This window comes from Lolium perenne, chromosome 2 (genome assembly GCF_019359855.2).
Source record: "Lolium perenne isolate Kyuss_39 chromosome 2, Kyuss_2.0, whole genome shotgun sequence".
Classification (NCBI taxonomy): domain Eukaryota; kingdom Viridiplantae; phylum Streptophyta; class Magnoliopsida; order Poales; family Poaceae; genus Lolium; species Lolium perenne.
The window spans coordinates 29,103,442-29,131,428 of record NC_067245.2 but is presented as its reverse complement, the minus strand read 5'-3'; the positions used below and the strand labels follow the sequence as shown (position 1 = coordinate 29,131,428).

The window sequence follows — 27,987 nt, the reverse complement described above, 5'->3', positions numbered from 1 at the left end:
TTGGAATGGCGGAGAAATACCATGTAGTAGGTAGGTATGGTGGACACAAATGGCATAGTGGTTGGCTCAAGGATTTTGGATGCATGAGAAGTATTCCCTCTCGATACAAGGTTTAGGCTAGCAAGGTTATTTGAAACAAACACAAGGATGAACCGGTGTAGCAAAACTCACATAAAAGACATATTGTAAACATTATAAGACTCTACACCGTCTTCCTTGTTGTTCAAACTCAATACTAGAAATTATCTAGACTTTAGAGAGACCAATTATGCAAACCAAATTTTAGCAAGCTCTATGTATTTCTTCATTAATGGGTGCAAAGTATATGATGCAAGAGCTTAAACATGAGCACAACAATTTCCAAGTATCAAATTATGCAAGACATTTTATCAATTACTACATGTAGCATTTTCTGTTTCCAACCATATAACAATTAACGAAGCAGTTTCAACCTTCGCCATGAACATTAAAAGCTAAGAACACATGTGTTCATATGAACCAGCGGAGCGTGTCTCTCTCCCACACAAGTATTTATTCAAACAAAAATAAAAACAAAAACAAACAGACGCTCCAAGTAAAGTACATAAGATGTGACCGAATAAAAATATAGTTTCAAGAGAAGAAACCTGATAATTTGTCGATGAAGAAGGGGATGCCTTGGGCATCCCCAAGCTTAGACGCTTGGGTCTTCTTGAAATATGTAGGGATTAACCACGGGGGCATCCCCAAGCTTTGACTCTTCACTCTTCTTGATCATAGTATATCATCCTCCTCTCTTGACCCTTGAAAACTTCCTCCACACCAAACTCAAAACAAACTCATTAGAGGGTTAGTGCATAATCAAAAATTCACATGTTCAGAGGTGACACAATCATTCTTAACACTTCTGTACATTGCCCAAAGCTACTGGAAGTCAATGGAACAAAGAAATCCATCCAACACAGCGAAAGAGGCAATGCGAAATAAAAGGCAGAATCTGTCAAAACAGAACAGTCCGTAAAGACGAATTTTAAAGTGGCACCAGACTTGCTCAGATGAAAATGCCCAAATTGAATGAAAGTTGCGTACATATCTGAGGATCACGCACGTAAATTGGCAGATTTTTCTGAGTTACCTACAGATAATTCTGCCCAGATTCGTGACAGACAGAAATCTGTTTCTGCGCAGTAATCCAAATCTAGTATTGACTTTACTATCAAAGACTTTACTTGGCACAACAATGCAATAAAATAAAGATAAGAAGAGGTTGCTACAGTAGTAACAACTTCCAAGACTCAAATATAAAACAAAAGTACTGTAGTAAAATAAACACATGGGTTATCTCCCAAGAAGTTCTTTCTTTATAGCCATTAAGATGGGCTCGGCAATTTTAATGATGCACTCGCAAGAAATAGTAGTTGAAGCAAAAGAGAGCATCAAGAAACAAATTCAAAACACATTTAAGTCTAACATGCTTCATATGCATAGGAATCTTGTAAATAAACAAGTTCATGAAGAGCAAAGTAACAAGCATAGGAAGATAAAACCAGTGTAACTTCAAAAATTTCAGCATATAGAGAGGTGTTTTAGTAACATGAAAATTTCTACAACCATATTTTCCTCTCTCATAATAACTTTCAGAGGCATCATGAACAAACTCAACCATATAAGTATCAAATGAAACATTCTTATCATGAGCTATATGCATAAAATTATTACTCTCCACATAAGCATAATCAATTTTATTAGTTGTAGTGGGAGCAAATTCAACAAAGTAGCTATCATTATTATTCTCATCAAGTGTAGGAGGCATAGTATAATCATAATTAAACTTATCCTCCATAGTAGGCGGCACCAAAAGACCACTATCATTATAATCATCATAAATAGGAGGCATATCATAATCAACATAAACTTTCTCCTCAATACCCGGAGGACTAAAGAGATCATTTTCATCAAAACCGACCTCCCCAAGCTTAAATTCTTCCATAGCATTAGCAACAATGGTGTTCAAAGCATTCATACTAATAACATTCCCATTAGCATGCATAAGTTCCATGGGTTTTTTAATTTTCTCTTCAAACACATCATGTCCTAATTCAAGATAAAGTTCATAAAGATCTCTCATTTTGTTGTTGTCTTCCATTAAGCCTTACTAGTAAAAATAAAAACAAGAAACAAAAAGATGCAATTGCAGGATCTAAAGGAAATAGCTTCGAGCACTTACAAAGGCAACAGAAAAGTACTTAGTTACCTGGGACCGGAGTGTGAGTGCCTTTTACCTTTCCTCCCCGGCAACGGCGCCAGAAAAGTGCTTGATGTCTACGGGTGCTTCTATTCTTGTAGACAGTGTTGGGCCTCCAAGAGCAGAGGTTTGTAGAATAGCAGCAAGTTTCCCTTAAGTGGATCACCCAAGGTTTATCGAACTCAGGTAGGAAGAGGTCAAAGATATCCCTCTCAAGCAACCCTGCAATCACGATACAAGAAGTCTCTTGTGTCCCCAACACACCAAATACACTTGTCAGATGTATAGGTGCACTAGTTCGGCGAAGAGATAGTGAAATACAAGTGGTATGAATGAATATGAGCAGTAGCACGGCGCCAGAAAAGTGCTTGCTGGCGTGCAGTTGATGGTAGTAATATTGCAGAAAGTAAAGATGCAGTAAAACAGTAAACAAGCGATGATTGCAGTATTTAGGAACAAGGCCTAGGGATCATACTTTCACTAGTGGACACTCTCAACATTGATCACATAACAGAATAAATAGATAGATGCTAGACTCTACACCCTCTTGTTGGATGATGAACACCACTAACTGTGTAGGATTACACGAACCCTCAATGCCGGAGTTAACAAGCTCCACAATATTCAATGTTCATATTTAAATAACCTTAGAGTGCATAACAGATCAACATAACCAAACCAAGTACTAACATAGCATGCACACTGTCACCTTCACACTACGAAAGGAGGAATAGATCACATCAATACTATCATTGCAATAGTTAACTTCATAATCTACAAGAGATCACAATCATAGCCTACGCCAAGTACTACACGATGCACACACTGTCACCATTACACCGTGCAGGAGGAATAAACTACTTTAATAACATCACTAGAGTAGCACACAGATAAATTGTGATACAAAACACATTGCAATCATAAAGGGATATAAATAAGCACTTCACTATGCCATTCATAACAGTGAATAAGTATTCTGTGAAATATAGCCTAAGAGACCCACACGGTGCACACACTGTCACCTTTACACACGTGGGACAAGGAGTCTCCGGAGATCACATAAGTAAAATCCACTTGACTAGCATAATGACATCTAGATTACAAGCATCATCATATGAATCTCAATCATGTAAGGCAGCTCATGAGATTATTGTATTGAAGCACATAGGAGAGAGATTAACCACATAGCTACCGGTACAGCCCCGAGCCTCGATGGAGAACTACTCCCTCCTCATGGGAGACAGCAGCGTTGATGAAGATGGCGGTGGTGTCGATGGAGAAGCCTTCCGGGGGCACTTCCCCGTCCCGGCGGCGTGCCGGAACAGAGACTCCTGCCCCCAAGATCTTGGCTTCGCGATGGCGGCGGCTCTGGAAGGTTTCTCGTACCGTGGCTTTTCCGTCTCGAAGATTTAGGTCAGGGACCTTTAAATAGGCGAAGAGGCGGAGTCGGAGGGCTGACGAGGCGACGACACAGTAGGGGGGCGCGGCCCAGGCCCTGGCCGCGCCGCCCTATCATCTGGGCCCACCAGGGCTCCCCTCTGGTGGCTCTCGGGTGTTCTGGAAGCTTCGTGGAAAAATAGGATGCTGGGCATTGATTTCGTCCGATTCCAAGAATATTTCCTTACTAGGATTTCTGGAACCAAAAACAGCAGAAAACAGCAACTGGCCCTTCGGCATCTCGTCAATAGGTTAGTTCCGGAAAACGCATAATAATGACATATAATGTGTATAAAACATGTAGGTATCATCAATAAAGTAGCATGGAACATAAGAAATTATAGATACGTTTGAGACGTATCACGTATATGTTTGCATAATTAATCCATTGGCATGTAATCCTTATCCATAACTTACCCCTCCGCTCCTAGCACTATAAGTATCTCTTTGTGTCTCATATCTAACATTAGACTATGATTGAGATAATAACTTGTGCTTGGACTCAATGCTCCTACGTTTCCCCCTAGCGTTCTAACCCTAGGGTTTTTGTCCTCCGGCGATGGTACACCGCCGAGAGTCGATCCTACCTCTATGAAGAAGGATGTGGTGGAGGATCTCTTGGGTAGATTGAATCTACATGAAGAGGAAGCAGAGGATTTCGTCTAGGAGGATGAAGTTACGGATCTGAAGGAAAAAAAGCGAGGTGGCTTGCGATCGTGAAGGTACACACGCCGAGAGGGTTTATCCCTACTGCTCCATACGCAGACATGTGATCAGCATATAATCCAACAAAGGATGTTGCTAGGAGGAAGATTGAAGACAATCTATTTACCATCTAGTTTGGTTGTCTTGGCGATTGGAATAAGGAAGGCTTCTTGGGCCTTGGTTGTTTAGAAACAACTATGCTTTGTTGATGGAGGAGTATGACAGTTTTCCACAACCCTAGATCAATTATTCTTTACAAACTTGCGGTGTCGGTGCGAGTCATGCATCTACTAGACAACTACCCGAAGGAATGAGTGATCAAAGGTATGTGCAGGACGGTCGGCGAGGTTAAATAAGTTCAGATTAAATTACTAGCTTGTTTCATGGGTGAGCTCTCTAGGGATAGAGTCAAGATTGACGTGAATAAAAAGTTGTATCGTTTTTCTTCGATCATAAATGATGGGAAGAAACAATGGTATCAACTGAGATATGAAAAGCTCCCAGTATTCTGTGGAGTTTATGGCATGTTTAGACACTGGTATCAAGAGTGTGGTGCACGTGATCATGATAAATTAGAACTAGAATGGGGGATTTTACTCTAGCTAGTTGAGGAAGAGGACGCGGATGTGGAGGTGCAGGTAGAGGATCAAGCGGAGGTAGAGGTCCTCCGATGAGTAGGGGCAGAGGCCGTGGATTCCCAGGGCTTGATAATCCATTGTATGAAAGAAATAATGGGCAGGTTAATCAACCAACTAAAGACGAATATATGACCAACAGATAGAATCTGAGGAAGAAGCTTACCTTTGGAATCAAAACATGTCAGGGAGAAGGGAACGAGTTTCCATAGTCAAGAGTTGCAGGCTTGGTGCAGTCGCTCAAGCATGTTGTAATAGATGAGAACCTGAGTGCTATTAATGGTACACCAGGTAAGTTTCACCCCCCTAAAAGGCATAGGAAGGAAGATGACGTTCAAAACCTTCTAATATCGGTGACCTGTTTGACGGAGGTCGACTAGATGCAATGAAACCCTTGAGCTACAAAGTCTAGGGCCTTCAAAAGGCAATGGATGTGACGGTGATTGCTGACATTCAGAAACACCACGACCCAGATGTGGTGTTCCTTATGGAAACCCATCTCGATGAGGGGCCTACAGATTGTCTTAAGCGTAGATTGATGAAGGATCACAAGGAGGTGGTAAAGAGTGATGGACGTAAAGTTGTTTGCTTCTTCTATGGAAAAAAGAGGTGATGTTGTCAGTGAGGTACAAGACTAGAAATTATATTCATATTCGGCGGGCATGTGGCGACGAGCAGTCCGCATAGATCTGGGCAGGGCCAACATGTACCACACGACACGACCGGCCCCACATGCCAGCGACACAAAACCCAACACTGTTCATCCCAAGCCCTGAGAAGGAAGGGTTTGCAACAGGATTACATATTGTAACTAATTTCCATTGGTGTGGGTTAGGATAATATATGGTGTTTTATTGGTTTTAATGGGGAACCAAGATAGGCTGAGAAGTATTTATCCTTGCAACGTCTGAGAGAGCACAAGAATATTTCTTCAATGCCTTAACTTATAGCTGGTGATTTGAATGAAATTTTATATCTATTTGAAAAAGAAGGGGCTAATCCGAGACCAAACCAGTTCATGCAATATTTCAGGGATACTTGGACTGACTGTAATTTGAATGATCTGGGTTATATTGGAGACAAGTGTACATGACATATAGCTAGGATCGAGAGAGGCTAGATCAATGTCTAGCATCTGATAATTGGATTATTAAATTTTACAACCGTGGTGTAGCATTCGGATTATGGAAGATCATACCACAAACTTATTCTAACTACCTTTGGGAATGAACCGTCGCAGGAAAATATTACTAGCCCGACAATGTTGAGATTCGAAGCCCATTGAGTAAAAGAGGCTGAATTCCATGATGTGGTGGCTAGTGTATGGGAGGCCTCGGCCCATGAATATCAAACTAATGGTCTGACGGGAAGGCTTGCTCTAGTTTATGATCGACTTCATCGCTAGGATTGAACTGCGTTGAAGGGGTCGAAATGGAAAATTAAAAATGTGAAGAGGGCATTGGAAGAGGTTAGTAGAAGTGAACTATCACAAGAAAATAGTGCTCGAGAGTAGGAGCTAACCAAGTTTCTTTCATAAATTTGGTTCAGCTAGAAGATTGAGGACTAGAATCAAGCGCCTTAAGGATGACGATCAACATTGGTAGCAAGGTTCTGGTTATCTTAATCCTATGATCTCGCAATACTTTGCTTGCCTGTTTACCACTGAAGCTCAAGAACCGGATCCAAATTTAATAGAGAAAGTTACACCGAGAGTGACTTCTGCTATGAATGATGAACGTATTTATGAAACCATACTCAGCGAAAGATGTTAAACACGCTTTATTCTCTATTGGTGATATGAAGGCTCCAGGGACAGATGGCTTGCATGCTTTATTTTTTCAAAAAAATGTTGCCACATCCTAGGAGATGTTCTTACTGGAGAAGTCTTGATAGCTATTAATATGAAAGTTATTCCAGAACGATGGAATGATACAATAATTGTTCTTATTCTGAAAGTTGTTTCCCAGAGAGATAACACAATATAGGAATGTTAGCTTGTTCAACGTTTTGTACAAGGTTCTTTAAAAGATGATTACATTCCGGTTAAAGAAACTCTTGATGAAATGAGGCTCTCAAGTTCAAAGTGCTTTTGTTCCTGGCAGATTAATCACTGATAGTATCTTATTGGCATATGAGAGTATGCATACAATTAATAATGAGAGGATTGGGAAGGAACGTTATTGTGGTGTAAAGTTAGATATGCACAAAGAATATGATCATGCGAAATGGGTTTTCTTGGAATGTATGATGGTCCGACTTGGATTTCATTGCAACGTGGTTGATATCCCGATTTGGCTCATGAAGAGGAGGTTTATGGCCTTGAAGGTATTCGGGTGTGTATAAATGCACCATCCGTTTCTTATTTATCATTTGCTGATGGTTCCCTAATATTGATGAAGTTAAATTTGATTAATGCAACCTCATTTAGAATAGTTTTAGATCAATACTATACAAGCATAGGGAAAATGGTGGGTGACGCAAAATGTAGCATATATTTTTAACCCAAATGTGGATGTACAAATTAAAGCTCGGATTTGTAAGGAACTGAATATTATGGCGGGGAGCATTTCTGATAACTATCTTGGTCTTGCTTCCATGGTAGGACTTGACCGTATGGACAATTTTGTTTACTTATTGGAGTGCATTATTGATCGATTCAAGGGGTGGAAGAGAAGCTTCTATCTTTAGGTGGCAAAGAAATCTTATTGAAGGCCATAATATATTCAGTCTATTCCTAGTTTTTCTCGGGGGGTTTTGAAACTTCCCAAGTAACTTTGTAAGTAGATTAATGATGCAATATTTATTTTCTGATGGAGAGATTCTGGGGAGCAAAGGAAGATGGACTGGTTTGCATGGTGGAGAATGTGTATCCCAAAGAGTATGGGAGGTATAGGGTTTCGTGATCTTGCGATGACGTTGGCTAAGCAAACTTGGAGATTGCTCCATAATCCAGATTCTTTATGTGCCCAAGTACTAAGGGATAAGTATTACCATGATGGAAATATTTTGAAGTCATGACCTAAAAAGGATCATCTTTCACATGGAAAAGCATTGTAGAGGTCCTAAAACTTCAAAACATGGTCATATTTGGCGTGTGGGATCAGGTACAAGCATGAATATTTGGGAAGATCACTGGATTCTGAACATCCCGACAAGCAAGGTTATGACAATTGGGGGTCAAATATTATATGTGGATGAATTTGTTAATCCATATACCAGTACTTGGGATCATAGCTTGATAAGAGGGCTTTTGCTACCATTGGATGCGGAAAGAATTATGAGAATTCCTTTAAGTGAAGACCTTACAAATGACTTTGTTGCATGTCATAGGAACAAAGCTCATTGCTTTACTGTCTGCTCTGCTTACTATGTATAATGGGGAGCATAAAAAAGTGGAGAGAGGAGATGGGAAGGGCTACTCTAAAGCTAACCCAGTTTGGGATATCTTATGGAAGCTACAAATTCCAAATAAAGTGAAGATCTTCTTCTGGAAAGCTTTGCATGGCGGTCCCAAAATTGGCAGTTCTCGTTGCTCGACATATCAAAGTTCACCCTCAAAGTACAATATGTCAATTGGCACGAAAGGATATAAAATAACTGATATTTGATTGTCCTAGAGCTCGTGGGATATGGAGCAACATGGTTCTTCTGAATTTCATTAAGGAAACCATTGTTAGAGGCAGACCATATCGGTAGTGCTAGAACATATTCTGTGTGATAGAAAGAAGAAATCTCCGGTTCTTAATCATATCTTGGTCTAAAGGAATATGTCGATGTTTCATGCTGGTACATTTGGTGGCAGCGGAGAGAATCAGTAATAGGGAATTTGGTGGCTACATTTGCAAGTACTGCGTTTTCCATTAACGCATTGACAGCAAATTTCGGAGCAGTCAAGTATAATTCAAAGGATAAGGATTTAAGATGGATGAAGCCAAAGGTTGGTTCTTATAAGTTAAACATGGATTCCTCTTTCCACTCTTATGGAACTAGGGCGATGGGTGTCGTTCTTCATAACTGAAAGGACACGGATGTCGCCTAGAGGAGGGTGAATAGGCAGTTTAAATTTTTTACGAGATGGGCTTAACAAATGCAGAATAAAACTAGTGTTTACTTTGTCAAGCCCAAAGCCTATATACTATGGTTCACCTATGTGCACCAACAACTTACGCTAAGCAATACAAGCAACTATGTGATAGCAAGATATATAACTTCAAGCACGATGGCTATCACAAAGTAAAATGCATAAGTAAAAAAGCTCGGGTATAGAGATATCCGAGGCACGCGGGAGACGAAGATTTATCCCGAAGTTCACATTCTTGCGAGTGCTAATCTCCGTTGGAGAGGTGCGGTGGCTCAGTGCTCCCGGACACCACAAGAGGCCTCACCATGAGGTGTGGTTGCTCGATGCACACCAACGCCACAAAGGCCTCACCCCAAGATGTGGTAGTCACACCACACACCGAGTGCCACGAAGGCGCCTCACCTTATTCTCCGGTGACCCCCGCCACAAAGGCCTAGGTCACGGTTCCACAAAGAGATTTCCTTTGAGGCGGAAACCGGGCCTTACACAAAGCTTGGGGCACGCATCCACAACTTAATTGGAGGCTCCCAAGAAATCGCCACAAGGCCTCAAATCCGTCTGGGGTTCCAAGAACCCAAGAGTAACAAGCTCCTCACTTTCACTTCCACGAATCACCATGGAAAGTTTAAATTGATGCACCAAATGCAATGGAAAATCCTTCACTCCCAAATTCCACCAAAGCTACAAAAGCTTGTGGGGGAATAAGAGAGGAAGAACAAAGGAAATCCACAAAGAACTCCAAGTTTCTCCAAGATCTAGATCTTGGTGGTTCCTCTCACAAAGAGAGGGATTTGATTGGTGAAGATGTAGATCTAGATCTCCTCTATTTTTTCTCTCAAATGGATGCAAGATTCATTAGAGGGAGAGGGAGATAGCAAGCTCAAAGATGCTCAACAATGGGGGCAAAAACGAGCTCTAAAGTTGGGAACCTTTGGGGAATAAGACCCCTTAAATAGGTTCCAAAATATCTGACCGTTATGGTCAAAACATGCCTTACCAGCAGTGCCGGGGTTCTCCCGGCGGCAGTGCCGGTGTCCCTGAGAAAACTCAGACACCCGATACGAAAACCTTAAGAACTCTTGCGTCCGGACTTCGATTTCGATGATCTTAGGCTCATTGAAATCGCAACAACAAGCTATACAATAATATGCATATAAACATCATAGTCCAGCAATGGAGGATAGAAACAAATGAATAAAGTTTTTACCTATCTATAAAAGACAAATCGGTAAAACCTCCAATATGGAAAATGCAACAACTTAAGTTAGAAAACTCGGATTTAGGTGAAACAAATTTTCCTGTAAAGAGGATGACAAGGGATACCCCAAAAAGAGTGAAAAACTTAAGAACAAGTGGGTTAGATTTTTATATGGATTTTAGAGTGAAACCTCTCAATACGAGAAACCGAGAAAAACTCAAATATCGAAAATGCAACAAGTGATTCATGCGGAATCCATTTTCGATGATCTAGAGTTTGCTATGGAAATAACCACAAGCTCTAAATCACCACATGGATAAGATCCAAATAACAACCAGCAAAGATGATGCAAGGATGCAAAGTTTGAGCTCTCCGAATGATACGATCGATTTACTCACTCGAGATCCCTCTTGATAGTACGTCAACTAAACTATAAACCGGTCTCCAACTACACCATGATACCGGTAGGAAAGAAACCCTATCAAGATAAACCTTAACCTTGCGCATTCCACTTGAGCTCGATGATGACAATCTTGACCGTAATAAGATGGAACACATTTCTTAACTGTGCTTGCTTGACGAAGTCTTGTGGATTGCTCCCCCATAATCCACCATGGGAGAGGTTCTTCTTCAACACATCTTCACATATCCATGATCACCATATGGATGGCAAGCTTTAAGCATATGATCTCTTCGAGTTCTCTTATCTTGAACTTGCACATCATTTCTTCATTCTTCATCATGTTGATGTCTAGAAGTTAAACTTGAGGGCTCACTTCATCTTCATCTTCAAGACATTCTTGACACTTTATATTCTTCATCAATTTGTTCTTATTGCAACCTTGAAGCCAACCTATGGTTCAAGCCTCGCCTATGGACAACTCCTACAAATATAACTTAATGCAAACATTAGTCCAGAGGGATTGTCATCAATTATCAAAACCACACATGGGGGCTCCATGCACTTTCAATCTCCCCCATTTTGGTAATTGATGATAATCTCTTTGAGAGGGTTTATATGTGGAATTTAAGTAACAAACAAGGTGAATAGATAGAGCAAACTCCCCCATAATATATGCACGTGTGAATGAACTTGAATTTCATTGAATACATTGGCATTCAAAACCTAGCAGAGTTTCCTCTAAATATTCAACTATGCAAATCAACAAGATGCAATGCAAGAAACACATAAGATTAAGAACAAACAAAGACATAACAAAATTCCCTTAAACCCTCCAAACTTCTCCCCCATTGGCACAAATTGCCGAAATGGGTGAAACTTTTTGAAGGCCAGTATAGCGAGAGTTCCTCCATACCATGTGCATTTCACATAATTTGAGTGGAATCGAATGCACGTATCCAATGACGAATATTCGGAAGAAATCACACTATAGAGAGGATCAAAGATTGCAAAAAGATAACAAAGTCAAGAAGATTCAACAAATAAAGCAAGCAACCAAATGAACCACAAAGAAGATACCAAAAGAAAGATAGAATTATGATAAGATTAAGAAGATTGCTCTAAATAATATGAGGAAGCTCCACAAGGTTTGTGCACAAAACTAGACACTTTGCATTGGAGTATAAAGTGCACAAACATGGAATCATCACTCTCATAATATCATTCAAAACAAAAGATGCCAAGTAAATTAAACTCTAATGATCAGCACAAAATAGTGCTTTAAATAAAATAAGAAAGCTCTCCAAGGTATATGCATAAATTAACATGTTGCATTTGAATACAATATGCATAACATGGAATCCTCACTCCCTCATTACTATTAAAAACACAAACATTTACAATAGATCATAGATAGAAAATTAGGCTTAACGCTTGCAACAAACAAATGGTTGAGAAATAAGTAAGAGCCACCATAATAAAAGGCTCAACCAAGAGGATATGTGAAAGGCATGACAAATCATATTATGAGACTATTACAAGGATGAGCAAATAGCATCATCATAGTATTCAATGAATTATATTACTTAGAATGACCAATCAACACACAATAAATAAATAAGATATCAAATGGAGATGTATCATTTCTTATGTGTATAAATTTCTCTAAGTGGACAAAATCACGAAGATGTTTATCCACAAAGAAACATGTACACACAAAATAGGGGATGAAGCCCGGTGATCACATGTATACGTGAGCACGCGGTTCCTACTCGACATGTGTCTCATGTGTATTTTGCAAAATTCATCAAAATTCATGTCTGATAATTTTTCTAACAACTAGATTACATAACAAAACTATATCTCAAAATATTTTAAAATTTAAGTTTTCTTCGAAACTAAAAAGGTGATCCACGGGGAAGGGGTGGCGATGCGCCACAGGTAAGTGGGGATCAAAATTGCCACCCCAACCCACATATACCCGTGGTGCACCACAAATATACCCGTGGCACGCTAATATGAGGTGTGTCATGGCTAGTAGTGGCCACCCTGCTAGCCCAACCTAGGAGTACTCGTGGCGCACCAGTTTTAATGGTGCGCCATGGGCAAATTATAGTCCATGACGCACCAGCCACCATTTCCGTGTGCCATAGGTAAGCAACATACATATAGCTCTTTTTCTATTAGTTTGATTGTGTGGATGTTATCATATAGTGTGTCTTTTGATTGACGTTTCGTGCTTGTAATGGCTTGAATTGTTTTACTACATTCGTCTAAAAATAGGTGTCTCAATTTTATTTAGATACGAATATATTTTAGTTAGGGATACATTTATATCTAGATAAAGTTAAAACACCTAGATTTAGACGGAGGGAGTATATGCTAGAATTTTGGTGGAAGTAGATCTTCGCCCCATAGCGTAGAGGAGATCCAGCACTTACTGGAAAGGGGTAGACCGGGTAGACAAACATTTTCTTATTGGTGTCACAATCTCTTTCTTTTTCATTTACCTCCGATGTTGTAGTGAACAATATATTTTCGCTATGCATTTAATGGAGATGGGTTAGCCCGGTTAGACAAACCTCTCTATCGAAATATCTCGTGACGAGCTAGTCGTTGCTGCTTCCGACAATCCAACAAAATGTATGGTATGTTTGTTAAGTGGAAGACACCAATATTTTATAAATTACACATGAAGAAACTGACCAAATCATCTTCAAAAAAATGTGCATTTAAGCAAGGATTGCCTATCATTGGCCAGAAAAAGGTTTAGGAATGAATTTACCAAACCGGCCGCAACTTCAGGAACTGGGGAGCGGTGCTGGACGTGTGAAGGAGTTGGAGGACATACTACGTAGATGTGGAATTTCCATTTGAAACATAAAAGATGCAACTAGGGGATGAGGTAGGAGAAAGCGCAACAAGATCGAGGCGTCGGCCCCATATGCTCATCATCATTTTGATGCACCTTTTGGTCATGAAGTAATGGCAAATATACTCCGCATAGACAAGCCCAATGCTTATTAGCATACAGAAAAGGGCACATGTACAATTTAGGAATTTTGCATGGCTTACTACACTGATCACTTCATAATGATGATTCTCTCACAATGTTCATCCAAATGATCCTCTCGCCACCTAGATCCTAGAAGATCTGTGCCACCTAGATCCCAGTAGATCCTCTCGTGCTGACGCGACTTCTGCCGGCCTCGTGGTCGTTCGTGTTTGGCTCGAACTCGTGCTTCGAGGCCATGGCGGCGGAAGCTCGAGCATGCATGGGGAGTGGGAGTGGGGGCTGGACTGAATAGGGACAGTCCGGCTCCTAGTCCACATTTATTGAGACTCGCGGGAGCCGACAAGTGGGAAATCACAACAACATACGTGGGAAATGGCAAGCTCATAGACAAATGAGTGGCAAATGTATAGAGAGGCTCAGTGCTTATATACAGAAAGGGGCACATGTTCAATTTGGGAAATGTTCATGGCTTACTACTACACAGATCACTTCATAATGATAATTCTCTCATAATGCTCACCTAAATGGGCTCTCAGAATAGTTAGTAGCCCACTCTAAGGTTCTTCCTAGTTAACCTATAATTCTCCCATTGTTGCCTGACTAGTTGATCTTCATGAATTTTCTGTGCAACAGCTGCACCATGTCGCCTGCGTTCTCGGGGTCGAACTGGCACCGGTAGAAGCTGCACGCAAAAGCAAAACCATTGATGGTGACAAAAGTTCAGAGAGTACATTGCCAACATTTCAGTTGTGAAGAAAACAGGGGGAAAGCTTCAGACGCACCTTCCGTTGGTGCCGATGATGAGAATGGTGTTGTTATTTTTCGGCTCGAACGCCACCGAGTACTTGACGCCTTCGGGGAGCCGGAACTGAGCCAGCGACCACTCCGAACTGAAGTAGCTCGGCAAGTAGCCTGCACAACAAAATGTCGCATGTAGTAGAAAACATCTTAAATTGGCAGATTTTCAGAAACAAGATTGGCATCGGTTGAGCGTCGTCAGTCATGTACCTTTCAAGAATGATAGTGATGAACCCTTGCTAGCTTTTGCGCCGGGGAGAGATGCCGACGCAGGCAGAGATTCCGCCGGCGGTGCCGCCGCTGGAGCAGCTTGGCCGCCTTCCTCTGGTGCATTCAGTTTTTGTTCAGCCCCAGATTGTGGCGTAGTAGAGCTGGCCAGGTCTGCTGAGTCGGCGACCCTGAAGACGTGCACCGTTGCCTTGTCGCTGGACACGGCGAGCCATTTGGAGTCCGGGGAGAAGACGATGCAGTGGATGTCTGCTCTGTCCGTGCCTCTCCTGAGCTGCAACAAGTAAAAAAAAACGATTGAAGATAGTATTTCACATAGTGCAAAGGACGCAAAACTAGACCTTAAATTCAGTTTCATAGTGTGCAAACCGTAACCGATTAAGCGCATGTACCGTTGTCAGGAACAAAAAACATTGAATTGAGGAGCTCCCCGTGTACAAATTTCGTAGTAGTTGGTTATTATTTCAACTGCTTGGCGGTGATCTAGCTAAACGCGCGCGGCACCTACCTCTCCGATCAGCCTACCGTCAGTGGTGCGAAACACGCGCACGATGGTTCCCCTGACGCTAGCCGTGGCGACGAGCCTCCCGTCCGGCGACATGGCCACCGCATTGATGCGCGAGGCATGGGCGGCGCGTATGACCAGGGGCACGAACTCCCCCGCCACCCACCTCTCCACGCGCAGCTCACCGAGCTCAGCACCAGGGCACGCGAACGCGAACGGCGCGCCGCCGCCGGGCTCTGTCGGCCCCGACGACGTCACGGCGCAGATGCCGTGCGGATTGTCCACCGTATCGACGGCGCGCATCATCCCGTGATTCTTGTCCCGTCCTGGAGCCGCGCCAATCTGCCCCGGACCGAACACGCACAGCCGCCTGTCATAGACCACGGCGGTCCAGTCGCGGTGGACGCGCACGGCGCGCACGTCGCCGCCGGTCTGCATCTGCTTCTCGTCGTACTGCCAGTGGTAGTTCAGGAAGCCCGGCTTCCAGCGCCTCGCGAAGGAGCTGGTGTTGGTGGTAGAGTAGCAAACGATGGCGCAGGTCGACTCGTTCCGGGCGAGCATGTCGCCGGCGGCGGAGACGATGGTCCTCGTGGGGGTTTTCTCCTGGTAGAGGCCCCGTAGCTGGAAGGTGTCGCAGCAGATCCACTGGGCAGCCGAGGGGCCGGCGATGACGATGCAGGACCCGTCGGAGCTGAAGGAGAGGTGGGTGAGAGGAGATGGCGGAGGAGGGGTAGGTCTGATCCTTTCCCCGGCATCGCCAGAGGCCATGGAGCCAGGGTTTCTAGGGAGGTTTTCCATAGTGGACGTCATACATGGCAACTAACCTAGGAGATTAGGTTTTATACTACTGCGGTTTAACCCGCAAATATTGTTATCCCAAAAATTTCAAAAGTACATATATTCCTGTAACGGAAAACAGCAACAAGAAATACTTTAAACGTAACGAACCTCTTGTAGCTTGGAACCGTCATCGGCGCTGAAGATGCGCACGAGCGTGCCCTTGCTGCCGGCGGTGGCGAGCAGTCGGCCGTCGGGGGACAGCGCGATGCACGCGACGCTGGAATCGTGCGCGTGCACGTCGACGGTGTCGGGACAGCCGCTCCGGCACACCTGCACGGCGCCCTTCTCCTCCCGCGGCAGCGCGTACACGAGCGTCTTCTGGTCGGTCGCCAGCGCGCACAGCCCCAGCGGGTTAGGCCCCGTCGTCCTCTCCTCCTTATCCTGGGGATCTCCGTCGCCGTTGACAACCAGCACCGCCTTCTTCTCGCCGGCGACGAGCATGTGGTCACCGAGAAGGCGGAGCCCGCCCACGGCGCCGAGGCCGGGGGTATCCAGCGTCTTCGTGGCCACCGAAGTCTGTCTCTGTTTCTGTCCGCGACGCCGTTGACAACCAGCGCCGTCGCCTTCTTCGCGTCGCCACTCCATAAAGCGGACCCCGTATACGTCGGCGGCGCCGTCGGTGTCGTTCGGGCTCCGGATCACGGCGGCCAGGTTGGACTCCGTGAGCAGCTCGGCGCAGGTCACCTCGTCGCCGGTGCCGTTGCGTCTGTAGAAGACGAGCTCGACCAACTTGTCGCAGGAGAAGACGCGCAGCCCGCTGCTCGTGCACGCGACGAGGTGGGAGGCGTCGCTGCTGAAGGCGACGTGGGCAAGCTGACCTTTGGTGGCCACCGTCGCGGAGAGGGACGCCATGGTCGTCGATCCAAGTATGGAAAGCTGTACTCGATCGACGCGCGCGTCCCGGCCGTGTGATATAAATCGCACGGGCAAGTTCGTAACCGTGTCCAACCTGGACATGCATGCTCGCATGTTTGGAATCGGCCGGGTCGGTGACGAACCAGACTCCGCCTCGGCACCGGCCGATGGCCGTGCTGCTCCTGTCCTGTTGGTGCCGTCATGTACGTACGTGGGCCACCAACAGCTTCTATGGCTACCGGCGGGCCCAACATCTAAATGGTGGGTGTACATATACAGCCCATCAAATATCACAATTTCCAAGTTTTTCCATATTTTTGGATGGATGCATATTGTGGGAAACCCTAAATGTGGTCCGAGCTATATGGTTCCTTTTTTAAAATTCAAATTCGTGATTTTAAAGTTTCAGAATATTCCGAAAAATACTATATGTGATAGAATACAATGATGTACTCTATCAATGTTCAAAATCTTAGGATGAAATACATTGTGACAAATGTTGGAGGTTTTAAAATCTGTACTATTCACTACTTCGAGTATATCTACAATAGTCTGAATTTTGCACAGTCTAAAATACGAGTCCTTAATTTTTTTTTTTGCATAGTGTTAGAGTACATGTACATCATTGTCTACCTCTAGAATGTTTTTCACATTTTTTTTGAAAATATGAAATGCCACTTTCGAATTTTTGGAAAAATGGGTTTCATGTAGCCCGAGCTCCAAGATGACACACTCTGAATGTTGTTCTATTTGTTAATTATAAATTTATACCTAGCGTAAGCTTATGACGAAAAGAAAGGGTGCACATTTGTACACCAATCTCCTTAGTTGGCTGGACCCATGATTGTGGCTAAACCCTAAACCTCAATCAACGTTACTCACACAAAAGCAGAAACATATTAGGTAATAAACGGTCCTTCTATTTTATTTTACCTAATTGTGTGCGTTATGGATCTCTCGATAACTAACCTTATAGAGGCCCGCGGGAAAAAAAACTAACAGCCGAGTGGGCCGAACTATATAGGGTAGAATTGTGCGCTCCATGTCAAGGGTCCCACCGCACCTTCCTCGTCTATTTCCCCGATTTCCATCGACGAACCAGCGATGCGCCGCCTAGCTCCTCCCACGGCGACCACTCTGCCCCTGCTCCGCCCCCATGCTCCTCCCGGAGAGCGCCTCCTGCTCCATCCGGCGGTCGCGCCGCTACAGCTCCTCCCCCGCGCGCTTCCCCTGCTCCTCCCAGCGAGTGTGCTGCTGTTATCACCAGATTTTAGCCAAATCAGGAGATGGGCCGTACTTGAGATGGGCTTGGAGAATATACACGTGGAGCGTCTCTGAAGCGGCCTTGCACGAGAGTTTGGGCTAGTTTGCCCGTGTATCTGTATATTATGGTAGTTTAGAATTAAAAGATAGAGTTTAGCCCGGACACGGTTAGGTGTATTTCCAAAGATAGAAAGTCTATGGACTATAAATATGTATCTAGGGTTATTGAGAAAGGAGGACAATCACGTTCACAACAAACACAATCTTGGCGCATCGCCACCCCTTGTTTCGAGGGTTTCTTCCGGGTAAGCATCATGCTGCCTAGATCGCATCTTGCGATCTAGGTAGTATAGGTTTATTCGTTATCTTGTGTTGCTAGTGCTGAAGCCTTGTTGATGGCGAGTAACACTACATATCGTAGGTGTTTTGGGGCTTGTGTGGATGCTTTTCTTATACATATTTGCTTAGCTATGCCGTCCCTTGATATCTAGCTGCCCTTACACCTATCTTGGGTGTAAGGGCAGCACCTTGCTTGTTCTTTACTTAGTAGATCCAATCTGTTATAGTTGCTCCTTGTTCTTCAAGGATTAGTTTGATATCCGTATGGTTAGGCCTTACGCTAGGGTTGGACGATCCGGTAGTGCGTAAGGTGTGGTTTGCCGTTCCTAGAAGGGATGTTCCGGGAATTGACTTAACGTTGGTTTTTAGGCCTCTTTTAGGAGTAGTTTTCCATCATCTTTCGTATATGCTAGGCTCAACTACGTGTAGGATGTTCCGGTTATGCGGTGAAAACCCTAAACTGTCGTAGATTGGTTTAGCTTTGTTTGGATCAAGCAGGATCCCCATGTCATCGTAAATCCAACGTGAACCATGGGGCAATCGGCTCCTCGAGCCGATCCACAGGGCAACCTGAGAGCCGATCAGGCTCGTATTTAACGTTTACGTGTCTACCATGCAGGAAGCTAATCGAAGCAATCCAACACCTCCCTGACCATGTATAGGTCAGGTGGCACGCCCTTGCGACCGTCAGGACGTGTGCCAGAGCATTGCGGGACGACGTCGAGGGACCAGGGCCCACCAGCAGTCTTGGCAGCCTCCCGGCTCTTCGTGTTGCTCGCCGCTGCCCGCCGGTGGGTTTTGGCAGGCAACACATTCTGATGCTCGGTCATACTGATGCTCATATTTGTTAAGGAAATGCGCGGAGAGTGGTCGTTGATACCGCACGCTTATCACTTCTTCCTCGGTCAGGTACCGCCTGTCATCATATTGGGGCCGGTCGCGTGGATCGGCCTCCGCTTTATCTTTGCCACGGGAGTGACTGCTTTCTCCTTTATCTTTGCCATGGCGGTCTACAGGCCCTGCCATGTTGATATCGAACGAGAAACCTGGCTGACGCTTCGTGGCATGGTTGAGTTCCACCATGTTGACGCCAGGAAACGGTTGCGTGTCCACTTTCATGACAAACTGACCGAAGATTAATCGGCCTTGTTCTATCGCCATTTGAATCTGTCCGCGCAATACTTTGCAGTCATTGGTGGCGTGGGTGAACGTGTGATGCCATTTGCAGTATGGTCTCCCGTTCATCTCTTGCGCCGTAGGGATTTTATGGCCTTCGGGTAACTTCAGCTGTTTTTCCTTTAGCAGCAAATCGAAAATCTGCTCAGTTTTGCTTATATCAAAGTCAAACCCTTTTACAGGCCCTGGTTGTTTCACCCATTTGCAGGACACGGGTACTGCCCCCCGAGTCCATTCAGCCACGACGACTTCCTGATCTTGTGCAGAGTCTTCAACTTCTTCTGCCTCGACCAGGCCTATCGGGCGCTTGAACTTGTCTTGGTACAATTCTGGGTGGCGCTGCTCATACGATGTCAGTTTCTGTACCATCTGCGCCAGGGAATTGTACTCCACTTGGAAAGTCAGATCCTTGAGTGGCGCTGCGAGGCCTGCCACTGCCAGCTCGACTGCTTCTTTCTCAGTTAAACGAACTGAATAACATCGGTTCTTGACAGTTCTGAAACGCTGAATGTATTCAGACACCGTCTCTCCCCGCCTTTGCCGCACCTGCGTAAGATCGGCAATGCCAGCTTCGGTAGCTTCTGAGTGATATTGTATATGAAACTGCTCCTCCAGCTGCTTCCATATCCGAACTGAATCTGGTGGCAACGAGGTGTACCACCCAAAAGCCGGACCCGTGAGTGATTGCGCAAAGAACCTCACTCGTAGCTGGTCTGATGCCGAAACCATGCCCAACTGTGCTAAATATTGGCTCACGTGCTCAATTGAGCTAGACCCTTCTACTCCACTGAACTTTGTGAAGTCGGGGAGCCGATACTTGGGTGGCAACGGGATCAGGTCATATTCGTTAGGATACGGCTTGGAATAGCCGATTGTTCTCTTCTTTGGCAGGATACCGAACTGATCTCTCGGGATTGCACTGATTTGATCCACGGTGTGAGCTGCAGGGGTTGAGCCTTCATGACTCGTTCCGGTGGCATATTTAGCTAGCCACGCTTGTTTCTCAGCATCTGCTCCAGAACTCCCTCCTGCTCCAGCAATCCCTCCTGCTGTAATCTGGTTCGTGTGCGTCCAGTTGTTGCAGTCCGGCACGTATGTGCACATGTATCCATGTGGGATCTCCTTGGGCGGCTCATACAGGAATTGGTAATCGCCAGGATCACCTCCAACCTTGTAGACGACGTATGCCGGTGAACCTTGTTGCTGTGGAGTCGCAAACGTGAATGGCAGTTGCAACTTGGTGTGGAACGGTATTTCTCCTTGGTGAGTCCCCAGGGCAGGTCCTGACGGAGAATACTGATGCTGCATGATCTCCTGAACCACGCGAAGCGCAACACGCTCGAAGGCGTTCACCAAGCTCTCCGAATGACGATGTAGAGAATGCGCCACCATATAGTTAACTTCCTGGCGCAGGGCTCTGGTGCGTTCCTCCGAAGGGAGAGACAGATCTAGTCCCTCAAGCACGCCTTCGGGGTGTGAATCCTTTGAACCTAATGCCATGTGAACGGGTTTTCTCGAAAGAGCCGATGAGATCGGCTTCGAAGACGGCCTTGAGCTCATCATACTTCTTCTTGTGCTCTTCAGGTAGGTCTTCGTACTTGACTGGTTTGTCCGACATCGCAGCTGCAGATGTTGACGTGGTTGTCGCAGATTGTCCCACCGGGCATGCCAGAATGTGTTGCCTGCCAAAACCCACCGGCGGGCAGCGGCGAGCAACACGAAGAGCCGGGAGGCTGCCAAGACTGCTGGTGGGCCCTGGTCCCTCGACGTCGTCCCGCAATGCTCTGGCACACGTCCTGACGGTCGCAAGGGCGTGCCACCTGACCTATACCTGGTCAGGGAGGTGTTGGATTGCTTCGATTAGCTTCCTGCATGGTAGACACGTAAACATTAAATACGAGCCCGATCGGCTCTCAGGTTGCCCTGTGGATCGGCTCGAGGAGCCGATTGCCCCATGGTTCACGTTGGATTTACGATGCCATGGGGATCCTGCTTGATCCAAACAAAGCTAAACCAATCTACGACAGTTTAGGGTTTTCACCGCATAACCGGAACATCCTACACGTAGTTGAGCCTAGCAGATACGAAAGATGATGGAAAACTACTCCTAAAAGAGGCCTAAAAACCAACGTTAAGTCAATTCCCGGAACATCCCTTCTAGGAACGGCAAACCACACCTTACGCACTACCGGATCGTCCAACCCAGCGTAAGACCTAACCATACGGATATCAAACTAATCCTTGAAGAACAAGGAGCAACTATAACATATTGGATCTACTAAGTAAAGAACAAGCAAGGTGCTGCCCTTACACCCAAGATAGGTGTAAGGGCAACTAGATATCAAGGGACGGCATAGCTAAGCAAATATGTATAAGAAAAGCATCCACGCAAGCCCCAAAACACCTACGATAGGTAGTGTTACTCGCCATCAACAAGGCTTCAGCACGAGCAACACAAGATAACGAATAAACCTATACTGCCTAGATCGCAAGATGCGATCTAGGCAGCATGATGCTTACCCGGAAGAAACCCTCGAAACAAGGGGTGGCGATGCGCCAAGATTGTGTTTGTTGTGAACGTGATTGTCCTCCTTTCTCAATAACCCTAGATACATATTTATAGTCCGTAGACTTTCTATCTTTGGAAATACACCTAACCGTGTACGGGCTAAACTCTATCTTTTAATTCTAAACTACCATAATATACAGATACACGGGCAAACTAGCCCAAACTCTCGTGCAAGGCCGCTTCAGAGACGCTCCACGTGTATATTCTCCAAGCCCATCTCAAGTACGGCCCATCTCCTGATTTGGCCAAAATCTGGTGATAACAGCTGCTCTGCTCCTCCATCCAGCGACCGCGTCGCCCTGCACCTCCATCCGGGGAGCGCGCCTCTACAGCTCCGCCCTCAGCGCGCGTCCCCTGCTTCTCCCATCGAGCGTGTCGCCCTTCTCCTCCCCCGGTGAGCGCGCCGCCCAGATCCTCCCCTGGCGCGCGTCCCCTGCTCCTCCCAGCGAGTGTGGCGTCCCTGCTCCTCCCCTGGCGAGCGCGCCACTACAACTCCTCCACTAGCGAGTTCACCCTTTTGCTCCCCATGACACCATCCAGCTGCAAGCTCCCCCGCTCCTGACGAGCTTGTTGTTGATGCCGGTGATGTCGCCGGTGTGGGAGTTACTGGTGAAGATGGCCAAGGATATGTGGGGTGGGAATACGGTAAATGTTTTATTTTTGTTAGTTTTATTGTTAATTATGGTTGTAAATATATTGTTGATTTATTGTAAATATTTTTGGCATGAGAATTGTTGTTTTCTGGTTAAACTTGTTGCTGGCTATTTTTGTAAACACCCAAATTATTTATTGTTTTCATTATTAATTATTATTGTAAATATGTTGCTAATTTGTTGTAAAGATAGTTTTTTCCTATTAAAATTGTTGCCGACTATTATTGTAAACACCCAAATAAAAAATGTTAGTTTTGTTGTTAATTTATTGTTGTATATGTATTTGTGATTTGTTGTACGTGCTTAAATCAACATTTTTTTGCTGTTGTAATTGCTTACGACTTTCATTAAAATAGTTGGTGATTTTTGTTGTAATTAAGTCGGTAGAAAATTAATTATTACTTGACCACTTTGCATTTTTTTGCAAACATATGGATTTTTTGTTGTAATAGTCTATGGTTTTTGAAGAAATTGTTGGCATCTTTTGTTGCAAATCAAGCTACAACAAAAAAAAGTGTTTATTTAAGCACTTTATTGGAGTATTACTTTTTTTATAAATTTCTAAATTTTTTGTTGTAATCATATATATTTTTTGTATACCAGGAGATTTCTTTTGTTGCAATACCATCTGACGTATGGGCGAATCATCGTGGTGGCATTTTGTTGTAAATTTCGGCAAGGACTAGGCTAAAGAGTATACCTGTTCGGGTTTAACTGAAGAAGCTTGGACCGCGGGTTGATTTCGCAAAAACTAGGGGTCCAAATGAAAAACTGTGCCGCGGCTTTGTTCTGACCGCCAGAGCTCGATCGGATGGTGCGGACTGCGACCGATTTTCTGGCAGATATCAGCCGACCGACGGTCAGCACTGCCCTAAGCGAATAGGGGGGCTCGGAGAGAATTAATACGAAGGGATTAAGGGAAGAAGGCTAAGTGGTAGAGAGTGAGAGAGAGGATTGATCAGCAAGGTGAGAAGGTCAATGGAAACAACAGTGAGTGAAAATGGCGATTTATGTGGTCACAGAGGGTGCCCCACAACAGGTAATGTGTGTCTTGGCAGACAAGGCTTTGTTGGGGTGCAATTTCCCGCTTGGCAGTGTAACTAAATCGTGGAAGACAATAGTAGGTTGGAGAGAGGCATGATAAATTCTAAGAGTGGGAAAAAACGACAGAGGCATCAACGACATGAGAGCGAGAAGCATGTGACATACACTGGCACTCGATGCGGCTCTCACGGCTAATATTCTACATTGCGCGTCATGGTGCAATACAACCCTAGATCCATTTAAGAAAATGTTCCTCCATGGTTCTGAATCTTTTTATATTTTGTTCCTAGTTCTTGAAATCCAAACAATTGAAATTAAGGTCATAACACACAACCTATCTCATTTGCGAACATTGCTATGGGCGTAATGCAGGGAGATACTAGATAATATCCTCTCAGCAAAACACAAGTAGATGAAGATGGGCAACACGATCTTCTAATCCAAGGAGAGATTAAATAAAATCAATGGTAAAGAAAGAAGGCGCTATTTTCCCCCGAGAAGTGATGCACAGTCCTTGCATCAATCGATGCATTTGTTTCGTTAAAATTCCACTTGTTGAGTAGAGAAAATTTCTTGTCGCCGTCGCATCCATCATTACTCGGTAGCAGCATGCATGAAGTTCCTGTAGTATTTCAGCTCACGCATGGCGCCTCCTTTCACGGGGTCGAACTCGCACCGGTAGAAGCTGAAGGCATAGGGTCGTTGTGAGCATGTAACGGTAGGTACTTCAATTCTAAACAAAATGCATGAAAGACTGGCATATACACACACGCTCGTGTGAGTTTGTGTGTTAAGATGTCCAGCGAGATTCTACTCGCTTTTAGTTTATTTTTTTGATTTCTAGGTATGGCAAGGAGGGAGTAAGTTTCTCACGCACCTTGTGTCGACGCCTACGATGGTAATGGTGTTGGGGCTTTGCTGATCAAAGGCGATGGAGTACTTGGTGGCTTTACGAACTCTGAAATGGGCGAACGACCACTCTGAACTGAAATAGGTCGGTAGGTAGCCTGCAGAAGGTCGATAGATTCAGTGAGATTCAGAGATAAAAAAGTGTAGATAGATTGTTTGGCAGATTCAGAGGTTTCTGTAGGAGTACCTTTCAGGAAAGACAGGGATGAGCCCTGTTTTGCAGAAGGAGATGTCATCGGTGATGCGGGCAGGAGCACGAAATCTCCCCCGTCCTCCGGTGACGAGCTTGGTAGGTCCAAGTCCGCGAGCCTGAAAACGTGCACCGTCGTCTTGTCGCTGGTGACGGCCAGCCATTTAGAGTCCGGGGAGAAGGCGATGCAGTGGATGGTCGCTCTGTCAGTGCCTCTCCTTAGCTACAAGGTAGTCAATGTCACCAGAACGTGAATAAAACGAAGTTCTGGTGTACCACGACAAAGTAGAAAGTACTTTCAGGCTGCATACATACCTCTTGCAGCTTCGAACCGTCGGCGGTGCTGAAGACGCGCACGAGCGTGCCCCGGGTGCCGGCGGTGGCGAGCAGCCGGCCGTCACGGGACAGCGCGATGCACGCCACGGCCGAGTCGTGCGCGCGCACGTCGACGCTACCGGGTGTGCGTCGCCGCCGGACCTGCACCTCGCCCAGCAGCTTCCGCGGCAGGGCGTAGGACACGAGCGACGACCCCGTGCCTTGCCCCTCCGTCGTCCCCGCCGCCATTGCGCACAGCCCCAGCGGGTTCGGCCCCGTCGTCACGTCCTTCTCCCTGCTGCCGCCGAAGTACAGCCTCGCCTTCTCCTCGCCGGCGACGAGCATGTACTCCCCCTGCAGGCGGATCCCGCCCACCGTTCTATGGTGCGAGCTCGTGACCGAGGCGACCTTCCCCTCCTTGCACATGCCGTTCCAGAAGTTGATCGCGTCGTCTTCGTTCGGCCGACTCGTCACGACGGCCAGCTGCGACCGCGTGAGCAGCTCGGCGGAGGACACCATGCCGCCGGGCGAGGTGACCGTGGGGCCGGACCGGTGCATGACGCGCTCGAGCGGCTCGCAGGAGAAGACGTGGAACCCGGTTTCCGTGGCCGCCACGAAGTGCGTGCCTTGCTGGTTGAAGGCGACGTGGACCAGCGGATCCGGGGCCGCGGCGTCGGCTACGACTACTCCGGCCGCGGCCGCGGACGAAGACGTAGACGCCATGACCGATGGGTTACTCGATCGAAGCTTGATTCAGGATTATGGTCCGATTTCCTATTTGATCATCAGCCCGCCATCGACGACGTATCCTGTCGTTACCTATCGACGATCCGTGGTAGGGTATAAATCTTCCCCTTGGAGATTCATTAACCTGGTAACCATGTCGAACTAGGACATGCATGTCCGGAACGGACTACAATGTCAAGAAGTCAGACTCGGTGCCGTACTAGGGCGTACCGTAAGCTTACTCTTACTGACTCGTTCATGGCCCATGGCCCATGGCCCATGGATCTGTGTGGTTTGTGGACATGATTAGCATGTCTACTTCCAGTTTTATACGTGTATCCTATTTGCACGGTTTTCGGTACCACTAGATAAAGACCAACACTCGGGAATGAAAAATTGAACCATCACAGAAGGACAAGTGGCAGTGCGTACGGCCCCCATGTGTGTGCTCTGTGTTCGTACACACCCTGCGCGCAACATAATTAGTACTCCCGTGCGGACCATGAACACGAGTTCATTTGCGCACAACAGGAGTACAATTACGCACACAGGAGAGTACAAGTACAGTCACACACATAAACAGGTACAGTCATGCACATGAGCAGGTATAGTCATCTACACGAGTAAGTACATGTATAGAAGTACATCGGCGCACACAAGAAGGTACAATCGCGCACATGAGCATGTACAGTCGCGCACACGAGTAAGTACATGTACAGTCGCGCACACGAGCGAGTACAGTTACGGAGTAAATGGAAAAAATTGCACCAAATACACTAAAAACAGAAGTAATTTCAAGTTGAAACACGAGTACAGTTAGTTACACACCACGAATACAATCATACTAGTATTGGAAGTACGAAAAAAAAGTATCTTAAAACATATCAACGTAGATCTAGTTTTGAAGATCTCGATGCGAGGATCTCAAAAGGGGAAACGGTTCGTAATTTGGACTTACGGTTCTCGAGATATTTCATTTTGAAAAAATGAATCTAGAAAAAAAAAGGAAAAACCTCACACTTGCGACACGTTGCTTCCCCTTGCGACACGTGACGAGCTGGGATATCACTTTCCATGGATTTTCTGGCACCACATCGCGCCACTTGTCACGTGCGGAGTGAGTTGCTTTCCTTTCGCGAAGGTCAGCCTTTTTCTAACAATTTCGCGGTTTCTGTCAAAACTTATTTGCCACTTAGTGCGGGAGGGATTCGCTTCCGCCCAAAGCGTTCAGATAGGTGGGTCGGCCCAATTAACGACACATGTAGTTAAGTTTCACAGGTTTGTAGCTTTTGTTTCGGTTTTTCTTCTGGTTTTTCCGGTCAGTTTGATTGAACATTTTATGTTTGAACCCTTTTGAAATTTAAACCTTTTTTTAATTCGGACTTTTTAAAATTTGAACTTCTTTAGATTTAAACATTTTTTAAATATTTTTAAAATAAAAATGGAAGAAAAGGAGAGAAACAATAACTTTTACTTGGCTTGCCTAGGTAGTCTGCCCTTTAGGCCAAAGGGTCATGTCGCATCGCGTAAAGTGATATATAGTAGCACCCGTTTACCCTGGCCTGTGTTTTTTCTTACTCCCTCCATTCCTTTCTATAATGCCTATTGTTTTTTCGTAATTGTTTCAGAATATAAGAGGAATGATGTGTTTTTTTGCAAATAACCCCTTCCACCGATTTGTTTCCGTCCAGAAAATCTGAAAAGAATCTGTTCACGTTGACAAAATCTGGTATGCAATCACGTAGAGAAAATCTGGATGTGAGATTAGGAAGGAGTAGATCACGCACGCGTCTGTTAAGGAAATAGCAAATACAGATCACGTGAGATTAGGAAGGAGTAGGCCGCGCGTAGGGAGCAGATCACGTCTCCGATCTGTTTCCA

At 45.2% G+C, this 27,987-nt stretch overlaps 2 protein-coding genes across 2 annotated transcripts; both read right to left on the bottom strand.

The window, feature by feature from the left end:
- Positions 1-14,296: 14,296 nt before the first annotated feature.
- Positions 14,297-16,919, bottom strand: LOC127329851 (autophagy-related protein 18d-like). The gene is made up of 4 exons (XM_071825286.1): positions 16,176-16,919; positions 14,705-14,996; positions 14,479-14,608; positions 14,297-14,378 (listed from the first exon to the last, which is right to left on the bottom strand). Exons 1-4 carry the CDS (start codon positions 16,917-16,919, stop codon positions 14,297-14,299), a joined length of 1,248 nt encoding a protein of 415 aa, XP_071681387.1.
- A 7,583-nt stretch (positions 16,920-24,502) lies between these two features.
- On the bottom strand, positions 24,503-26,387 carry LOC127328329 (autophagy-related protein 18d-like). Its single transcript, XM_071825285.1, has 6 exons — positions 26,349-26,387; positions 25,666-26,127; positions 25,381-25,542; positions 25,063-25,288; positions 24,844-24,973; positions 24,503-24,651 (listed from the first exon to the last, which is right to left on the bottom strand). The coding sequence occupies exons 1-6, from the start codon at positions 26,385-26,387 to the stop codon at positions 24,561-24,563; spliced, it is 1,110 nt and encodes a 369-aa protein (XP_071681386.1). The 3' UTR covers positions 24,503-24,560.
- Between the last annotated feature and the right edge of the window lie 1,600 nt (positions 26,388-27,987).